We start from the raw sequence: 20199 nt of genomic DNA, 5'->3' as shown, positions 1-20199 counted from the left end.
GCCTGTATTTGTGGGAGGAGTCGGAGACTATATAACCCTCCTCCTCTGTCAGGGCCAGGGTTGGGGTTTTCTAGGTGCCCACCCACCCGTTTCCCCCAGGTTATTCACTCATACTCATAGTATTTTTCTTATTCTTACATTCAGGGTATGCCCTCTTTTCAGGCATACTGACCATCCAGGCCATGGCACACCTCAGGCCTTGTTTCTTAAGTAATATTGCATTTCCCACTTGAAGACTCCGATTACAAATAGAAAAAACTCTTATATTTCTACTAAATAGAAAGTCCTCAAGACTAAGGTGCCAGGTGCTTGCATATTCATGGATGTCACAAAAACCCCAGTGCTCACACATAGTATGCATTAAAGGGGTTAATGTGTGTTGATTCCTTGAGGGTTCCGCTGACCAGCACTGGACAGTATACTCCAGGTGCGGCTGGACTAGAGTCTTGTAGAGCGGTGAGGATTATCGTTTTATCTCTGGAGTTGATCCCCTTTTTAATGCCAATATTCTGTTTTCTTTGTTAGCAGCAGCTTGGCATTGCTGAGCCCATCATCTACTAGGACCCCCAGGTCCTTTTCCATCCTAGATCCCCCCAGGGGTTCTCCCCCCAGTGTATAAATTGCATTCAGATTTTTGCCACCCAAATGCATTATTTTATATTTTTCTACATTAAACCTCATTTGCCATGTAGTTGCCCACCTCATTCATTTGTTCAGATTTTTTTGCAAGGTTTCCACATCCTGTGGAGAAGTTATTGCCCTGCTTAGCTTAGTATTGTCCGCAAATACAGAGATTTAACTGTTTCCCCCATCCTCCAGAGTAGTAGATTAGTAGTGCAAGCAAATATATTATAAACCAATCATAGTCCATAAATTACTGCAATTAAATAACAAGTTCATGAGTGGGCACACGTTTCTACAGAATATTACAGAAATACACACACTTCCTCTTTATTGTGGTATTTCTAAGTTCCTAAAACTGAAATGCAGTATGTGGTAACACCTTATTTTAGGAAGTACCTAACTATAAAATTAACAGGGATCGAAGAGGCAGACCGAGCAGCGCACAGAATCGGGTTTGTCTGCAGAGGGAATCAGGTAGGTTGTAGATGTGATCATTGATTAATATTAAGGGGGGAGGGGGGTAAGAATGGGGTCACTTTGACATAGTTGGCCAGCAAAGGGATTCATTTGATGTATTTGGCTAGTGAGGGATCACTTTGATGTAGTTGACCAGAAAGGGCTCACTTTAACACAGTTCACCAGGAAGGGATAACTTTGATGCAGTTGACCAGAGAGCCGTTATTTTGATGTGGTTGGCCAAGAGAGGGATCATTTTGATTCAGTTGGCCAGGTAGGGATCACTTTGACACTTTTGGCCAGAGAGGGATCACTTTGATGCAATTGGCCAGAGAAGGATCACATTAATTCAGATGACCAGAAAGGGATCACTTTGACACATTTGGCCAGAGAGGATCAATTTGATTCAGTTGGCCAGAGAGTGATCACTTTGACGTAGTAGACCACAGAGGGATCACTTTGATTCAGTTGACCAGACAGGGATCACTTTGACATAGTTGGCCAGCAAATGAACCACGTTGATGCCGATGGCCAGTGAGGGATCACTTTTATTCAGTTGACCAGAAAGGGGTCACTTTGACGCAGTTGACCAGAGAAAGACCACTTTGATGCTGTCGGCCAGAGAGTTGCGCAGTGTTTGAGCACCATGTCCATGTCGACACGCTGGACCCGTTTTCTCATCTAGAGTTTTTTGGTGCTCTCCACCTACCCAATGCTCTCCGCCGCCCTCCCTGTTCTCTCCACCTCCCCCCATGCTCTCCACCACCCCCCAGTGCGATCCAAATCCCCCATGCCCTCTGCCACCCCCCCGTGTGCTCCACCTGCCGAATGCTCTCTGCCACCCCCCAGTGCGCTCCACCTTCCCCATGCTCTCTTCCACCACCCCAGAGTGCTCCACATCCCCGATGCCCTCTGCCACCCCCCGTGCGCTCCACCTCCCCATGCTCTCTGCCACCCCCCCAGTGCACTTCACCTCCCCCATGCTCCTTGCCACCCCCCAGTGCTCTCCACATCCCCCATGCCCTCTGCCACCCCCCCCAGTGCGCTCCAAATCCCCCATGCCCTCTGCCACCCCCCCAGTGCGCTCCACCTCCCCCATGCTCTCTGTCACCCCCCAGTGCGCTCCACACCCCCCATTCCCCCGCCACTCCCCCAGTGAGCTCCACCTCCCCCATGCCCTCTGCACCCTCTAGTGCGCTCCACCTCCCCTATGCCTTCTGCCAACCCCAGTGCGCTCCACCTCCCTCATGCCCTCTGCCAGCCCCCCAAGGTGCTCCACCTCCCCCTTGCTCTCTGCCACCTCCTCCAGTGTGCTCCACCTCCCCCATGCTCTCTGCCACCCCCCAATGCGCTCCAAATCCCCCATGCTCTCTGCCACCCCCCAGTGCGCTCCACCTCCCCCATACCCTCTGCACCCACTAGTGAGCTCCACCTTCCCCATGCCTTCTGCCACCCCCCCAGTGCTCTCCACCTCCCCAATGCCTTCTGCCACTCCCCAGTGCGATCCACCTCCCCCATGCCCTCTGCCACCCCCCCAGTGCACTCCACTTCCCCCATGCCCTCTGCCACCCCCCCCAGTGCGCTCCACTTCCCCATGCTCTCTGCCACCCCTCCCAGCACACTCCATCTCCCCCATGCTCTCTGCCACCCCCCAGTGTGCTCCAACTCCCCCATGCTCTTTGCCACCACCCCCGGGTGCACCACTTCTACCATGCTCTCTGCCACCCCCCCAGTGCACTCCACCTCCCCCATGCCCTCTGCCACCCCCCAATGTTCTCAACCCCCCCAGTGTGCTCCACATCCCCCATGCTGTCTGCCAATCCCCCAGTCACTGCACCTCTCCATGCTCTCCACCACCCTCCCTGTGTTCTCCACCACCCTCTCTGTGCTCTCCACCTACCCAATGCTCTCCGCCGCCCTCCCTGTGCTCTCCACCTCCCCATGTTCTCCATCACCCCCCCAGTGCGCTCCACCTCCCCCATGCCCTCTGCCAGCCCCCCAGGGTGCTCCACCTCCCCCATGCTCTCTGCCACCCCCCCAGTCCGCTCCACATCCCCCATGCCCCCGCTGCTCCCCCAGTGAGCTCCACCTCCCCCATGCCCTCTGTCACCCTCCCAGTGCGCTCCACTTCCCCCATGCCCTCTGCCACCCCCCAGTGCTCTCCACCTCCCCCATGCTATCTGCCACCCCCCAGTGTGTTCCACCTCCCCCATGCTCTCTGCCACCCCCCCAGTGCGCTCCACCTCCTCCATGCCCTCTGCCACCCCCCCAGTGTTCTCCACCCCCCCAGTGCACTCCACCTCCCCCATGCCCTCTGCCACCACCCCAGTGTGCTCCACCCCCCAGTGTGCTCCACGTCCCCCATGCTCTCTGTCAACGCCCCAGTGCACTCCACCTCCCAATGCTCTCCACCACCCTCCCTGTGCTCTCCACCTCCCCCCATGCTCTCCACCCCCCCAGTGTGATCCACCTCCCAAATGCCCTCTGCCACCCCCCCAGTATGCTCCACCTCTCCCATGCCCTCTGCCACCCCCCAGTGTGCTCCACCTCCCCCAAGCCCTCTGCACCCCCCAGAACGCACCACCTCCCCCATGCCTTCTGCCACCCCCCAGTGCGCTCCACCTCCCCCATGCTCTCTGCCAACCCCCCAGTGCGATCCACCTCATCCATGCCCTCTGCCACCCCCAGTGTTCTCCACCTCCCCCATGCTCTCTGCCACCCCCCGTGCGCTTCACCTCCCCATGCTCTCTGCCACCCCATCCAGTGCGCTCCACCTCCCCCATTCTCTTTGCCACCCCCCAGTGTGCCCCACATCCCCCATGCCCCCTGTCACCCTCCCAGTGCGCTCCAAATCCCCCATGCCCTTTGCCACACCCCCAGTGCGCTCCACCTCCCCCATACCCTCTACACCCCCCAGTGTGCCCCACCTCCCCCATGCCTTCCGCCACCCCCCAGAGCTCTCCACCTCCCCCATGCCCTCTGCCCCCCCCCCAGTGTGCTCCACCTCTCCCATGCCCTCGTCCACCCCCAGTGCGACCACCTCCCCCATGCTCTCTGCCACTCCCCCAGTGCGCTCCACCTCCCTCCCCCATGCTCTCTGCCACCCCCCCAGTGCGCTCCACCTCCCCCATGCTCTCTGCAACCCGACAGTGTTCTCCACTTCCCCCATGCTCTCTGTCACCCCCCCCAGTGCACTCCAGCTCCCCCATACCCTCTGCCACCCACCCAGTGTGCTCCACCCCCCAATGTGCTCCACATCCCCCATGCTCTCTGCCAACCCCCCAGTGCGCGCCACCTCCCCATGGTCTCCACCACCCTCCCTGTGCTCTCCACCTCCCCCAATGCTTTCCACCACCCCCATGCCCTCTGCCACCCCTCGTGCGCTCCACCTCCCCCATGCTCTCTGACACCTCCCCCAGTGCGCTCCACCACCCCCAGTGCGCTCCACCTCCCCAATGCTCTCTGCCACCCCCCAGTGCGCTCCACCTCCCCATGCCCTCTGCCACGCCCCCAGTGCGCTCCACCTCCCCCATGCCCTCTGCCACCCCCAGTGCGCTCCACCTCCCCATGCCCTCTGCCACCCCCCAGTGCGCGCCACCTTCCCCATGCTCTTTGTCACCCTCCCAGTGCGCTCCATCTCCCCCATGCCCTCTGCCACCCCCCCAGTGTGCTCCACCCCCCGTGCACTCCACCTCCCCCATGCCCTCTGCCACCCCCCCATTGTGCTCCACCCCCCAGTGTGCTCCACGTCTCCCATGCTCTCTGCCAACCCCCCATTGCGCTCCACCTCCCTATGCTTTATACACCCCCCAGTGCGCCCCACCTCCCCCATGCCTTCCGCCACCCCCCAGAGCGCTCCACCTCCCCCATGCCCTCTGCCCCCCCAGTGCCCTCCACCTCTCCCATGCCCTCGTCCACCCCCCAGTGCGCTCCACCTCCCTCCCCCATGCTCTCTGCCACCCCCCCAGTGCGCTCCACCTCCCCCATGCTCTCTGCCACCCGACAGTGTGCTCCACTTCCCCCATGCTCTCTGCCAACCCCCCCAGTGCACTCCAGCTCCCCCATACCCTCTGCCACCCACTCAGTGTGCTCCACCCCCCAATGTGCGCCACATCCCCCATGCTCTCTGCCAACCCCCCAGTGCGCTCCACCTCCCCATGCTCTCCACCACCCTCCCTGTGTTCTCCATCACCCTCCCTGTGCTCTCCACCTACCCAATGCTCTCCGCCACCCTCCCGGTGCTCTTCATCTCCTCCCATGCTTTCCACCACCCCCATGCCCTCTGCCACCCCCCCCAGTTCGCTCCACCTCCCCCATGCCCTCTGCCACCCCCCCAGTGTGCTCCACCCCCAGTGTGCTCCACCTCCCCCATGCTCTCTGCCAACCCCCCAGTGTGCTCCACCTCCCCCTTGCTCTCTGCCACCCCCCCAGTTCACTCCACCTCCCCCATGCCCTCTGCCACCCCCCAGTGTGCTCCACCCCCAGTGTGCTCCACCTCCCTCATGCTCTCTGCCAACCCCCCAGTTTGCTCCACCTCCCCATGCTCTCCACCGCCCTCCCTGTGTTCTCCACCACTTATAGGTGGCAATGGTGGGCACTGTTCAGGCAACTGTGGCTCTCTGTGTGAGGGAATGATGTCCCTCTGACAAGTCAATGATCTGCTTTTTTTCCCCTCACTCTGACAGTGTGAGGGGAACAAAAATACAGATTATCAATCTTTTGTTTACATTGCGTGCTCAACTGTCATTGGCTGACAGCTGATCACGTGGCAAGGGGTCGTTATCACAGAGTACACCCCACGCAACCTACAGGGGCATGCAGGCAGCTCATGCATGGGAGGATGTATATGGATGTCCTCCCAGCAATTAAGGTCCGCGCTTTAGCTGTCTTTTGGCTATAGCGTGGGCGGCAAGTAGTTAAATGTCAGAGAGAACACTTTATCCCAGTCTCCAAGGGCCATATTTTTACCTAGCTCCCAGTCTCGGACATAGAAGGGGCGGTCAGGAAATGTGTGCGATAATAAAATGCCATATGTTATAGATAAAGCATGGGGGCATTTTGAGTCAGAGAGGCACAACTCCTCAAACCGAGATAAGTCCCTGCAGAGACTTGACCTACTCAGCTCTTTATAAAAATTGCATAGTTGAAAATATTGAAGCCACTCACTCAGCCTTGTGTTCCCAGTGTGTACCAGCCTGCTTCCAGCCTTGTGTTCCCAGCGTGTACCAGCCTGCTTCCAGCCTTGTGTTCCCAGCATGTACCAGCCAGCTTCCAGTTTTTTGTTTCCAATGCATTCCAGCCTTCTTTCAGCCTTGTGCTCCCAATGTGTCCCATCCTGCTTCAAGCCTTGTGTCCCCAGTGTGCCCCAGCCTGCTTCCAGTCTTGTGCTCCCAGTGTGTTACAGTCTGCTTACAGTCTAGTATTCCCAGTGTGTCCCAATCTGCTTCCAGCCTTGTATTCACAGAGTCTCCCTACCTGATTTGAACCTATCATTCCCAGTGTGTTCTAGCATGCTTTCCACATTGTGTTCCCAGTGTGTGCTTATCAGCTTCCAGCTGCTTGATCCATCATCCCAGTGAGTCCCTAACTGCATTTAGCCATGTGTTCCCAGTATGCCTTAGTAAGCCTTGCTATTTCCTTCAGCCTTATCTGCTGCCTTGTGATACCTGTGCTCCTCCAACACTGCCAGGGAGTTGTGGCAGTGCAGTTGTGATCTGCTTGGGTGAGTCAGAGGACCACAGCCTGAGTATCACCCGTAGAACGATCTCTCGACCTCTAGATGGACCTTTTCAGGGCTCTCGCTGTAGCGAAAGAAGCAGATTCTCCAAACATTCTGTGTCAGCTCTGTGACTTTGGCCCATCTGCACCGCTGCCTCAACCAGTCCTGGTCATCTACTCCGACCCTCGTGGAAGATGAGTCTTAAGTCGTGATAGTAATAATACAATTAAATTCTAATGATCCCAAGGTTTTTCTGTTAAATGCTTAAAATGCTTAATTATACATTGTTATGTAAGTCGATATATTATAGAATTTATCATTGGCGTCAGTAACTTTTACAATTCTCCAAGAATAAATTCCCGATAGGTCACAATAAATGTCAATAGCATCATATTTCAGAAAAGCTCCATCTCTTATTGATAAAATGCTGTGTAGAGTGCCACTATATGTGAATTACATTACCTGAAAATCCTCCCTGGTATCTACAATATGTATATTAAGGTCTGTGTTCTTCTTCAGGGCGCTTTTATGAGAAAAATACATATGCCAATATGGGTGATCTTCATTTAAAAAAGATGAAGAATGCATCAACAGCCGAAGGTAAGTTATTATAATGAGGGGGTATCCTCTTAATCTATTATGGACAGCTGAGGACCCGAGTCTTTATTTATAGAACACATGTCTACTAATACTAATACTGCTATACTGGCTCTACCAATCAGAAATCACCTTTTACTATATCTGTATTGAGGTAATAAAAAACAGAACCTCATTGGTTGCCCTGATTTAGTATACATTTTATACTTAAATACGATATAAATGGTGATATACAATATATCTACATATTTTGTGTGAAATTAACTTAAGTGTAGAGATCATAAGGACTCTTCTTATAAGGTTTCTTCCTGACCACTATTATTAAAAACACAGATGTTACCCTGGTAGGGGGTATTGGGAATTGTTCAGCAAACAAACAATTATTAGCAGCTTCCTGTTTTGTGTATGCAGATCTGTTGCTCTGGCCTCAAACATAGACTCTTATCTGTTCCTCCAGACAGTACCCTCTAAAACTGGACACGTGTTTCTAGCTGCCCCCTTGCAGTCATATGGACTCCTTAGGGAAGGCCAGTCTCTCCCAAAACAAAATAGGATTGCACAAGCTGGTTGCTAAAGTTAAAGTTAAAGTTACTCTGGCGGAGAAATCATACATAGAAGCTCCATCGCTTGCAAGACAGAAGGTATGGTTGGCCAGTCAACAAGTTTATAAAATGGCTCTTTTAAAAAAGGCAGAGAACAGGCGCATATTTCAACGCCAGCATTACTTTGGCGAAGGAGAGAGGGTGGGTAGAGCCCTCTCCCTATTGGTCCAAACTAATGGCGCCCCAACAGTTGCTCAGGTAAATTAAGTCGCCAAAAGGCGATCTTGTTTCTAGTCCCCCTGCGATCATGAGGGTACTCCAGGATTATTATAAAAATTTATATAAATCAGTTACACAGGGTCGAGGCAGTCCTGTTACTGACTTTTTACTTTAAACAGCAATTCCAACACTATCAGAACAGGACAAATTGTCCCTCGAATTACCACTCACGCTGGAGGAGCTAAAAAATGCAGTAGCTGCAATGCCCAACGATAAATCCCCAGGTCCAGATGGTTTACCATCAGAAATTTACAAACGCTATGGGGAAGCGCTACTGCCGGAACTCTTGGCGACATTGAATTATGCATTAGAGGTGGGGGAACTCCCTGCCTCGATGCTAGAGGCCAATATTATTTTAACTCTTAAGGAGGGGAAGGATCAACAGGAAGTCTCATCATACCGGCCGATATCCCTACTATGTTCGGATATCAAAATACTAGCCAAGGCCCTAGCAATCCGTTTAAACAAATATATTCATAAACTAATACATCCAGACCAGTCGGGCTTTATCCCGGGTAGGGCAACTAGCACTAACATCAGAAGAGTGTTTCTTAATACTCAAATACCCAGGGATAATGTTGGGCTGGGAGCTATTCTAGCACTGGATGCTACTAAGGCCTTTGATAGCCTGGAATGGGGCTACCTGTGGAGCGTGTTAGAGAGGTTTGGTTTTGGCCCCTTATTTATTCAATGGACAAAATTGCTGTATAATAAACCTAGGGCCAAAATCAAGATGGGAACTGAATTTTCTGAAACATTCCAGCTGGAGAGGGGAATAAGACAGGGGTGCCCGTTGTCCCCCCTCTTATTTGTATTAGCTATGGAGCCCCTGGCGGTCCTGGCAAGATCCTGCCCGGACATTCAGGGATTCCGGCGTGGAATTGTAGAAGATAAAATCGCTCTGTTCGCGGACGATGTCCTGTTTTTTATTGGAGACATGGACTCTACCTTGAATAGAGTTGTGCAGTTGATGGGGGAGTTTGGTCAACAATCTGGTCTAGAGATCAACTGGAGTAAATCAGCCCTCCTGCCACTGCCCAGACCTGGAGATCAAAGGGTGTTGCCAATGATCGCAGGCCTGGAGACGGTGACTAGGCTGAGGTACTTGGGTATCTGGATCTCTGGGGAAGTAAACCAATATGTTAACAAGAATCTAGCACCATTATTGGTGAAAATGAAGTTGAAACTTAACAGATGGTGCAGCCTCCCTCTCTCCGTGGCGGGACGCTGCAACCTAATAAAAATGCTTTGGCAGCCACAAATACTATATATTCTACACAATTCCCCAATTTGGATTAACCAGAAATGGTTCCAAAGAATGGACTCACTTTTCCGGGATTTAATTTGGAAAAAGGGGCACGCCCGGATAGGGTTACATACGCTGCAGCTCCCCGTCATGGAGGGAGGTTTGGCCATACCCCATCTAGGTGCATATTTCTTGGCTGCCCAACTCCAGCATCTAGCAGGGGCGGGGCTCCAAACGGGAGGGTCCACAAACCATAAATTGATGTTGGTAGGGGTACCCCATAAGTTATTACCTGAAGTCTTAGAGGCCAATTCATTCGCCTACAGATGCCCCACCAATGTTTTAATGAGGAAGGTATGGCAGAAAGCAAAGCAAAAGATGGGTTATGTGGGAGTAACTGCCTACACCCCCCTATGGCATAATCGTCACTTGAGCGAATTAAACAAGATAGATAGATCTCTGGAATGGGACAGACAGGGGATTAATAGACTGGTGCATCTATATGAAGGGAATGTAATGAAATCCTTCGAAGTTATTAGACAGGAATTCAATATTTCTAACAGGACGTTTTATAAATATCTACAGCTGAGACATGGAATTCAAGCCCAATATGGATCACTCGCTATTGAGCGAACTGAAATCCCCCTGCTTCAGGGTCTTATGGACCGAAGGCAAGCAAAAGGCCAGATTTCTCGGTTATATATAAAGCTCAGAGGAAGGATTCTGAAAGGTGAGGGCCCAGCTAAGAGCAGGCAGGGCTGGATAGGGGATGTAGGCCCGATAACCCAAGAACAATGGGATAAGACGCTTGAGCAGGGGCACTTGGCCTCTATATCCCCATCTCAGCGTGTGTCCCATTTGCTCCTTATATATAGGGCATACTATACCCCCTATAAGATGTGGAAAATGGGCAGGAAACCTAGAGACGAATGCCCCAGATGTGGGGCACCGGGAGACCTCTTCCATATGGTATGGAAATGTCCAAAATTGTATAGTTACTGGCTAGAAATAGTTCTTAAAATAAATAGGGTTTTTAAGACCACTCTGAAACCCGAGGCCAGGGTTTGCTTATTGGGGATATTTGAGGAGGCTAGAATTTCTCCTCCAATTAAGCCATCTGTCCTGAGGTGTTTGTACCAGGCCAGGCGGCTGATAGCAATAAATTGGCAAGCCAAAAATCCCCCGGTATTCGGACAATGGGTTAACGTAATCAACTCTACAGTATGGTGCGAGAGAGCAATGTTTATAAAACTAAACAACTTAAGAAAATTTGGGACATTATGGAACCCCTGGCTGATTAGCATGGGTTACCCCCCTGAGTGAGTTTACTGTGAGGGTGGATTAGCACCTCCTTGGTAGGCGGGAGGCGAGGGGTGTTTTCTCCCCCCCCCCCCCAGGTGGACTTTCTTATGGAGAGCCCGTGGGGAGGGGTGGGGGCCCTCTTTGTCCGTTTCTCGCCCTTACTTTTTTCCCCCTCCATATTGAGTGGGGCCCATTGCTATCCAGCTAGGATCGGCGTGACCAGTGCCAGCAGTGCGTGCTCGAAGTGGGGAGGGAGGGTGGGTAGGAGGGCTGGGAGGGGAGGGGGGGTGGTAAAGGCGCATGGCGTGTTTGCGTCAACGTGTGTGTTGGACACAGCCTCACTATTGCATTACTTTGTATGAAATGAAGCCCTTTTTGTATTTCGTATAACATTGTTATTCTATATTTGAAAAAGCTTTAATAAAAAAGTATTAAAAAGTAAAAATACTGCTATACTGGCTCTACCAATCAGAAATCACCTTTTACTATATCTGTATTGAGGTAATAAAAAACAGAACCTCATTGGTTGCCCTGATTTAGTATACATTTTATACTTAAATACAATATAAATGGTGATATACAATACAATACAAGTGTAGAGATCATAAGGACTCTTCTTATAAGGTTTCTTCCTGACCACTATTATTAAAAACACAGATGTTACCCTGGTAGGGGGTATTGGGAATTGTTCAGCAAACAAACAATTATTAGCAGCTTCCTGGTTTGTTTTTGCAGATCTGTTGCTCTGGCCTCAAACATAGACTCTTATCTGTTCCTCCAGACAGTACCCTCTAAAACTGGACACGTGTTTCTAGCTGCCCCCTTGCAGTCATATGGACTCCTTAGGGAAGGCCAGTCTCTCCCAAAACAAAATAGGATTGCACAAGCTGGTTGCTCAAAACACACGGAGCCGGGATTGGAGAGTTCATCCCTCATAAGTCTCTACAAAGTCTCCGGGCTCCAGGACCCAAAGAGGGTTTTTCTAAACTCAGAGGAAACTGAAAATCCAGTTTCCTCCATATGACCTAAACCCCTTCGGAGCGCCTCAACCTGCCTGGGCAAGAACCCTGGGTGAGAAAAAGTCTGTGATAGAGTGTTGTAGTACTGTCACTACATATATATATATATATATATAACACTGACCCTGAAGGAGCTGCTGGTTTAATTTGGGCTTACCGTTACCTCACCTGCTTCCTGGCCTAAAAATGTTGAAACTGACACTGAATCCTCTTTTGGATTATTTATTTAGAAAAAAGACAAAGTCTCTTAATAAAGGGTAGAGGGTTAGGGGTGAGTTCAGGCACTTCAATTGCAGGGTGAAGGTATTAGAAGAATCCAGAGGATAAAACTGTTCCACAAACTGGATTCAACAAACCCCGGATAGACCTCTCTCACTAGGCCTAGCAGCCGGTGGGATGCTCAGTAAAGTCTTTGCCACAGACTTGTAAGTTACACTTGAGCGTTACTGAGGGATTGGGATGAATTTAAAGAACTGACATACAGAACCAGCTTCTCTCAGCCGACCCGGCGATACCAAAGGAGTGTAGATCCAGGTTGCATCCTTCAACTAAGCCTCCAGGCTCCTTCAGAGAAACCAGCCTTGCGCATGGTCTCCCCCCGAAAGAGTCCTCCCCTGGGGTTCTTCAGTTGAGGGGCCTCTCCCTTCAGATGAGATGGCACCGGACCATCCTTGGATCAGTAGGCTCCGAAGTTCGCTCAAACCTATCCCTTCAGTTGCGTCGCCTCGGGCCAGCCAGCCCCGAGACACAGAATGCATAGTTTCGCACCCCAGACCAGGAGGGCCACAGAGCTGGGTCAGGAGGACCACCAGTACCAAACAGACAGAAAATAATCCCCCCTAACATGGCATTGGTACCTTAAATACCACCCCCCAGAATGCACAACAGGAAAACACTCCCACTGGGCTGGATCCGAGGGAAATCAGTGGCATTCAATACACCCAGCTAGACTGCACTTCTAACCTTGCCGGCGGTGACAGCGACACCTGTGGCCAAGGAGAACCCAGTGCAACCCAGCTGGATTGGTACCGAAACCAGAAATTTAACAAATTAGTCCCAAAATCCAACTGTGGTTTCAGGAAATGTAACTTTGAAAAAAAACCTGCTCGTCAGGAGCCAGCGCTACATACAGTTATAATAGAAGATTACAGATTTGTATGCAGGGAACGAGCACACAGATGATCCGAGATGAATTTAAAATGTCTTTACATGAGATAAGAATTCTGTAGGATTATTATACCGCCTGATACATGCAGGATTATTCACTATCCTCTCTGTCTTCAGAGATTCCGGCTGCCAAGAATACACCTCACCGGGTGATACTGATCCTGGGGATCCTCCTAATGTTCATTTCCTGTGAGTATCTCTAATATATTACAATACTTTACCCAAATGAATTTTATATACTTTTTTTCATACACAGGATAATACGTCCCCTTCACAGACTCAGGCGGTATATATAAAAAAATACAAAAGGATCCATAGCGTAATACTGATTTTTAGTGATGGCCGAACGGTTCGCCCGGCGGTCGTTTCGCGGCGAATTTCCGACTTTCGCCGTCCGCGGGTTCGAACGCCTTTTTCCGTCGTTCGCCCCGGCGGACTTACGTGTTTAATGTATACAAGAACTTTAACCTTTCGTGACACGTTTATCATGTGTTACAGGACAACCAATTGAGACATGACAGCTCATGGACACTTGGACATTCCCCCTAACCTATAAATACACCCGATCCGGTGGCCATTTTACATTCTTTCTTCTGTCACTGTAGGGAAAGGATCCTGTGTGGAGTAGGGACAGAGAAAACGCTAGCTATTTGGTACACAAAAGTTCTTTTCAGGACTGGTATAGGTGTTAGGTCAGCAGCCTGAGTTTCTTTTGTCAGTTTAGATAAAGGGACAGAGCGCTGTATGCTGCTATTTTAGGGACAGCTCAGCCAGATTAGTCTTTCTTCATCATCATCATCATCATCATCATTAGCTGTTACTATCAGGTCCACAAAAGAGCTGTTCCAGCTAATCGTTCCAGCCTACTCTTTTTTGCCAATTTGTATAGGGACAGGCAGGAAGCAGTGTGTCAGGCAGTGAGGATAATTTTAAAGACTTGCTGTTACTATTAGTTCCACAAAGGTTCTTTTCAGGACTGGTATCAGTGGTACGGTAATAGGCTTGTACACGTATAATATTCTTTCTTCCAAATATAGAAAGAATATTATACTTGACTGCTGCCCTTCTGCTGCAGTCTGCTAATCATTCACAACTCACTTGTTCCACAAAGCTCTTTATCAGGACTGGTAACTTGGTCTGTCTAGGGTGCTACGGTACATAGGCTTGGGTGCGGTACAGTCTGCTGTTCTGTAAGGACCGCTATCGGTCCACAATACATAGGGTTGCCGTGCACTACTGCTGACCGCTGCCCTATACTGCAGCAGTCCTTCATTGGTATAGGGACTGACGTACAGTCTGCTAATCACTAACACACAACCTGCTTGGTCCACAAAAGTTCTTATAAGGACTGGTAACTTGGTATAGGGTGCTACGGTACATAGGCCTGAGTGCGTTACAGTCTGCTGTTCTGTAAGGACCGCTATCGGTCCACAATACATAGGGTTGCCGTGCACTACTGCTGACCGCTGCCCTATACTGCAGCAGTCCTTCAGCGGTATAGGGACTGACGCACAGTCTGCTAAACACTAACACACAACCTGCTTGGTCCACAAAAGTTTTTATAAGGACTGGTAACTTGGTATAGGGTGCTACGGTACATAGGCCTGAGTGCAGTACAGTCTGCTGTTCTGTAAGGACCGCTATCGGTCCACAATACATAGGGTTGCCGTGCACTACTGCTGACCGCTGCCCTATACTGCAGCAGTCCTTCATTGGTATAGGGACTGACGTACAGTCTGCTAATCACTAACACACAACCTGCTTGGTCCACAAAAGTTCTTATAAGGACTGGTAACTTGGTATAGGGTGCTACGGTACATAGGCCTGAGTGCGTTACAGTCTGCTGTTCTGTAAGGACCGCTATCGGTCCACAATACATAGGGTTGACGTGCACCACTGCTGACCGCTGCCCTATACTGCAGCAGTCCTTCAGCGGTATAGGGACTGACGTACAGTCTGCTAAACACTAATACACAACCTGCTTGGTCCACAAAAGTTCTTATAAGGACTGGTAACTTGGTATAGGGTGCTACGGTACATAGGCTTGAGTGCGGTACAGTCTGCTGTTCTGTAAGGACCGCTATCGGTCCACAATAGATAGGGTTGACGTGCACCACTGCTGACCGCTGCCCTATACTGCAGCAGTCCTTCAGCGGTATAGGGACTGACGCACAGTCTGCTAAACACTAACACACAACCTGCTTGGTCCACAAAAGTTTTTATAAGGACTGGTAACTTGGTATAGGGTGCTACGGTACATAGGCCTGAGTGCGTTACAGTCTGCTGTTCTGTAAGGACCGCTATCGGTCCACAATACATAGGGTTGCCGTGCACTACTGCTGACCGCTGCCCTATACTGCAGCAGTCCTTCATTGGTATAGGGACTGACGTACAGTCTGCTAATCACTAACACACAACCTGCTTGGTCCACAAAAGTTCTTATAAGGACTGGTAACTTGGTATAGGGTGCTACGGTACATAGGCCTGAGTGCGTTACAGTCTGCTGTTCTGTAAGGACCGCTATCGGTCCACAATACATAGGGTTGACGTGCACCACTGCTGACCGCTGCCCTATACTGCAGCAGTCCTTCAGCGGTATAGGGACTGACGTACAGTCTGCTAAACACTAATACACAACCTGCTTGGTCCACAAAAGTTCTTATAAGGACTGGTAACTTGGTATAGGGTGCTACGGTACATAGGCTTGAGTGCGGTACAGTCTGCTGTTCTGTAAGGACCGCTATCGGTCCACAATACATAGGGTTGCCGTGCACTACTGCTGACCGCTGCCCTATACTGCAGCAGTCCTTCATTGGTATAGGGACTGACGTACAGTCTGCTAATCACTAACACACAACCTGCTTGGTCCACAAAAGTTCTTATAAGGACTGGTAACTTGGTATAGGGTGCTACGGTACATAGGCCTGAGTGCGTTACAGTCTGCTGTTCTGTAAGGACCGCTATCGGTCCACAATACATAGGGTTGACGTGCACCACTGCTGACCGCTGCCCTATACTGCAGCAGTCCTTCAGCGGTATAGGGACTGACGTACAGTCTGCTAAACACTAATACACAACCTGCTTGGTCCACAAAAGTTCTTATAAGGACTGGTAACTTGGTATAGGGTGCTACGGTACATAGGCTTGAGTGCGGTACAGTCTGCTGTTCTGTAAGGACCGCTATCGGTCCACAATAGATAGGGTTGACGTGCACCACTGCTGACCGCTGCCCTATACTGCAGCAGTCCTTCAGCGGTATAGGGACTGACGCACAGTCTGCTAAACACTAACACACAACCTGCTTGGTCCACAAAAGTTTTTATAAGGACTGGTAACTTGGTATAGGGTGCTACGGTACATAGGCCTGAGTGCGTTACAGTCTGCTGTTCTGTAAGGACCGCTATCGGTCCACAATACATAGGGTTGCCGTGCACTACTGCTGACCGCTGCCCTATACTGCAGCAGTCCTTCATTGGTATAGGGACTGACGTACAGTCTGCTAATCACTAACACACAACCTGCTTGGTCCACAAAAGTTCTTATAAGGACTGGTAACTTGGTATAGGGTGCTACGGTACATAGGCCTGAGTGCGTTACAGTCTGCTGTTCTGTAAGGACCGCTATCGGTCCACAATACATAGGGTTGACGTGCACCACTGCTGACCGCTGCCCTATACTGCAGCAGTCCTTCAGCGGTATAGGGACTGACGTACAGTCTGCTAAACACTAATACACAACCTGCTTGGTCCACAAAAGTTCTTATAAGGACTGGTAACTTGGTATAGGGTGCTACGGTACATAGGCTTGAGTGCGGTACAGTCTGCTGTTCTGTAAGGACCGCTATCGGTCCACAATACATAGGGTTGCCGTGCACTACTGCTGACCGCTGCCCTATACTGCAGCAGTCCTTCATTGGTATAGGGACTGACGTACAGTCTGCTAATCACTAACACACAACCTGCTTGTTCCACAAAAGTTCTTATAAGGACTGGTAACTTGGTATAGGGTGCTACGGTACATAGGCTTGAGTGCGGTACAGTCTGCTGTTCTGTAAGGACCGCTATCGGTCCACAATAGATAGGGTTGACGTGCACCACTGCTGACCGCTGCCCTATACTGCAGCAGTCCTTCAGCGGTATAGGGACTGACGTACAGTCTGCTAAACACTAATACACAACCTGCTTGGTCCACAAAAGTTCTTATAAGGACTGGTAACTTGGTATAGGGTGCTACGGTACATAGGCTTGAGTGCGGTACAGTCTGCTGTTCTGTAAGGACCGCTATCGGTCCACAATAGATAGGGTTGACGTGCACCACTGCTGACCGCTGCCCTATACTGCAGCAGTCCTTCAGCGGTATAGGGACTGACGTACAGTCTGCTAAACACTAATACACAACCTGCTTGGTCCACAAAAGTTCTTATAAGGACTGGTAACTTGGTATAGGGTGCTACGGTACATAGGCTTGAGTGCGGTACAGTCTGCTGTTCTGTAAGGACCGCTATCGGTCCACAATACATAGGGTTGCCGTGCACTACTGCTGACCGCTGCCCTATACTGCAGCAGTCCTTCATTGGTATAGGGACTGACGTACAGTCTGCTAATCACTAACACACAACCTGCTTGTTCCACAAAAGTTCTTATAAGGACTGGTAACTTGGTATAGGGTGCTACGGTACATAGGCTTGAGTGCGGTACAGTCTGCTGTTCTGTAAGGACCGCTATCGGTCCACAATAGATAGGGTTGACGTGCACCACTGCTGACCGCTGCCCTATACTGCAGCAGTCCTTCAGCGGTATAGGGACTGACGTACAGTCTGCTAAACACTAATACACAACCTGCTTGGTCCACAAAAGTTCTTATAAGGACTGGTAACTTGGTATAGGGTGCTACGGTACATAGGCTTGAGTGCGGTACAGTCTGCTGTTCTGTAAGGACCGCTATCGGTCCACAATAGATAGGGTTGACGTGCACCACTGCTGACCGCTGCCCTATACTGCAGCAGTCCTTCAGCGGTATAGGGACTGACGTACAGTCTGCTAAACACTAATACACAACCTGCTTGGTCCACAAAAGTTCTTATAAGGACTGGTAACTTGGTATAGGGTGCTACGGTACATAGGCTTGAGTGCGGTACAGTCTGCTGTTCTGTAAGGACCGCTATAGGTCCACAATAGATAGGGTTGACGTGCACCACTGCTGACCGCTCACCTATACTGCAGCAGTCCTTCAGCGGTATAGGGACTAAGAGTTTTGTCACAGGGTCATTTAAAAAATGACATGCAGAGGAAGAGGCAGGCCCTTCCGCAGGGGTGGTAGGGGTAGGGCAGGAGCAACAGGCTTGAGCCAAAGTGGGAAGTTGCAGAAGGTGCGTTCAATTACTTTAAAGGATGCACCAGACTTGGTTGAGTGGCTCGCTCAGCCTTACTCTTCTGCACCCTCCTCATCCTCTCGATCTGCACCCTCTTCTTCACTCTCTGCTATGTGCACCCCCAAAGACACTACCACCAACAACACGACCACCACCACCACCACCACATACCTTCCGCTTGAGTCACTGGAATTATTTTCCGATCCATATCAAGAGGACATTTCTGATGCGCAGCCACTCTTGGTATTGGATCAGGAAGAGGAGGTAGCAACAAGCGCTACTCAGCAGTCTGACGCCAGTACCCAGATCAGCCCAAGGAGGAGGTTGGTCCCCGGTGTTGCTGCCTACTCTACTTATAGCGGTGGGGAAGGTGACGTTGATGATGACGTGTCTAGTGATGTCACGTGGGTGCCCACAAGAGAGGAAGAGGAGGGGAGTTCAGAGGGAGATATGGACCAGCAGATAGGGAGGAGAAGCAGCAATGACTTACATTGCACAGCAGGGACAAAGCAGACTGCAAATGTATCAGGAGCGAGTCATCGACCATGTACGGTCACATCTGGCGCTCCCAGGACACCGGCACATGGCTCCGCAGTGTGGGCTTTTTTTAACGTGTCCGCTGCTGACAATAGCGTTGCCATCTGCAATCTTTGCAGTCAACGCGTTAGTCGCGGTAAGCCCAATACTCACCTAGGGACGACCGCCTTAAGAAGGCACATGAGCAGCCATCACCGAGCCCAGTGGGAGCAACGGAACACACAAAGCCACACTGCAGGCTCTCACCGTCCAGCCTCGTCTTCTACTTCTCCTTCTCCTCTCTCCTCACAATTGTCCTCCACTCCACCTTCCATCACGCCAAGCTCACATTTTTCTGCAAAAAGGCAGGCTTCCGTGGGCCTAATGTTTGAGCGTAAAAAAATGATGACGCCGGATAACCCTCTTGCCCAACGGTTGGCGGCTGGCTTGTCAGAACTCATAGCCCGCCAACTACTGCCATATAAACTGGTGGACTCGGAGGCCTTTCGCAAATTTGTGGCCATTGGAACACCACAATGGAAGGTCCCAGGAAGGAAGTATTTCTCAGAGAAGGGCATCCCAGAGCTATATGGCCATGTTCAGCGGCAAGTGAATGTATCTCTGGCACACAGTGTCGGTGCCAAGATACATCTGACCACAGACACGTGGTCTAGCAAACACGGGCAGGGAAGGTATATCAGTTTTACTGCCCACTGGGTGAACCTTCTGACGGCCGTCAAGCATGTAACCCGTGGCACCCGTGTAGATTTGGTTTTACCGCCACGGATTGCATGCAGGCCTGACTCTTCTTCTCCTCCTCCTACTCCATCCTCCTCCCTCTCCTCCTCAGCTGCCTCCTCCTTTTCCGCTGCTAGCGTCTCTTCCACTGCACCGCCCAAGCTCCCCAGAACCTATTCCACATGCCAGGTGAGACGTTGCCATGCCGTGCTGCGTCTGTTGTGCCTGGAAGCAAAGAGCCACACTGGCCCGGCACTCCTTTCAGCTTTGCGTTCACAGGCAGATGAGTGGCTAACACCGCTCAATTTGACAGTTGGTAAAGTGGTGTGTGACAACGGTGCCAATCTGCTTAGCGCATTGAAACAGGGCAAAATCACGCACGTGCCGTGCATGGCACACGTCTTAAACTTGGTCGTGCAGCGATTCCTTGTCAAATACCCTGGGGTCCAGGACATCTTGCGGCAGGCAAGGAAAATCTCGGCCCATTTCAGAAGATCTTACACGGCCATGGCTCGCCTTGCTGACATTCAGCGGCGACACCATCTGCCGGTCAGACGTCTTATTTGCGATTGCCCGACGCGATGGAACTCAACCTTCTATATGCTTGATAGGCTGCTCCAGCA

At 50.9% G+C, this 20199-nt stretch overlaps 1 protein-coding gene across 1 annotated transcript in view; it reads left to right on the top strand.

The window, feature by feature from the left end:
* Positions 1 to 1042: 1042 nt before the first annotated feature.
* The window catches only part of LOC143961736 (asialoglycoprotein receptor 2-like), a 59798-nt gene continuing 40641 nt past the window's right edge, over positions 1043 to 20199 (top strand). The window contains exons 1-3 of the mRNA XM_077471077.1: positions 1043 to 1098; positions 7319 to 7399; positions 13069 to 13140. Of these exons, the coding sequence (XP_077327203.1) occupies positions 7351 to 7399; positions 13069 to 13140 (121 nt within the window). The 5' untranslated portion in view covers positions 1043 to 1098; positions 7319 to 7350. The remainder of the gene's footprint in view (positions 1099 to 7318; positions 7400 to 13068; positions 13141 to 20199) is intronic.

Source organism: Lithobates pipiens, unplaced genomic scaffold, assembly GCF_037356315.1.
Source record: "Lithobates pipiens isolate NorthernLeopardFrog02 unplaced genomic scaffold, aLitPip1_a1.2 Scaffold_8, whole genome shotgun sequence".
NCBI classification, from domain to species: Eukaryota; Metazoa; Chordata; class Amphibia; order Anura; family Ranidae; genus Lithobates; species Lithobates pipiens.
This window is presented reverse-complemented; position numbering and strand designations above follow the sequence as displayed.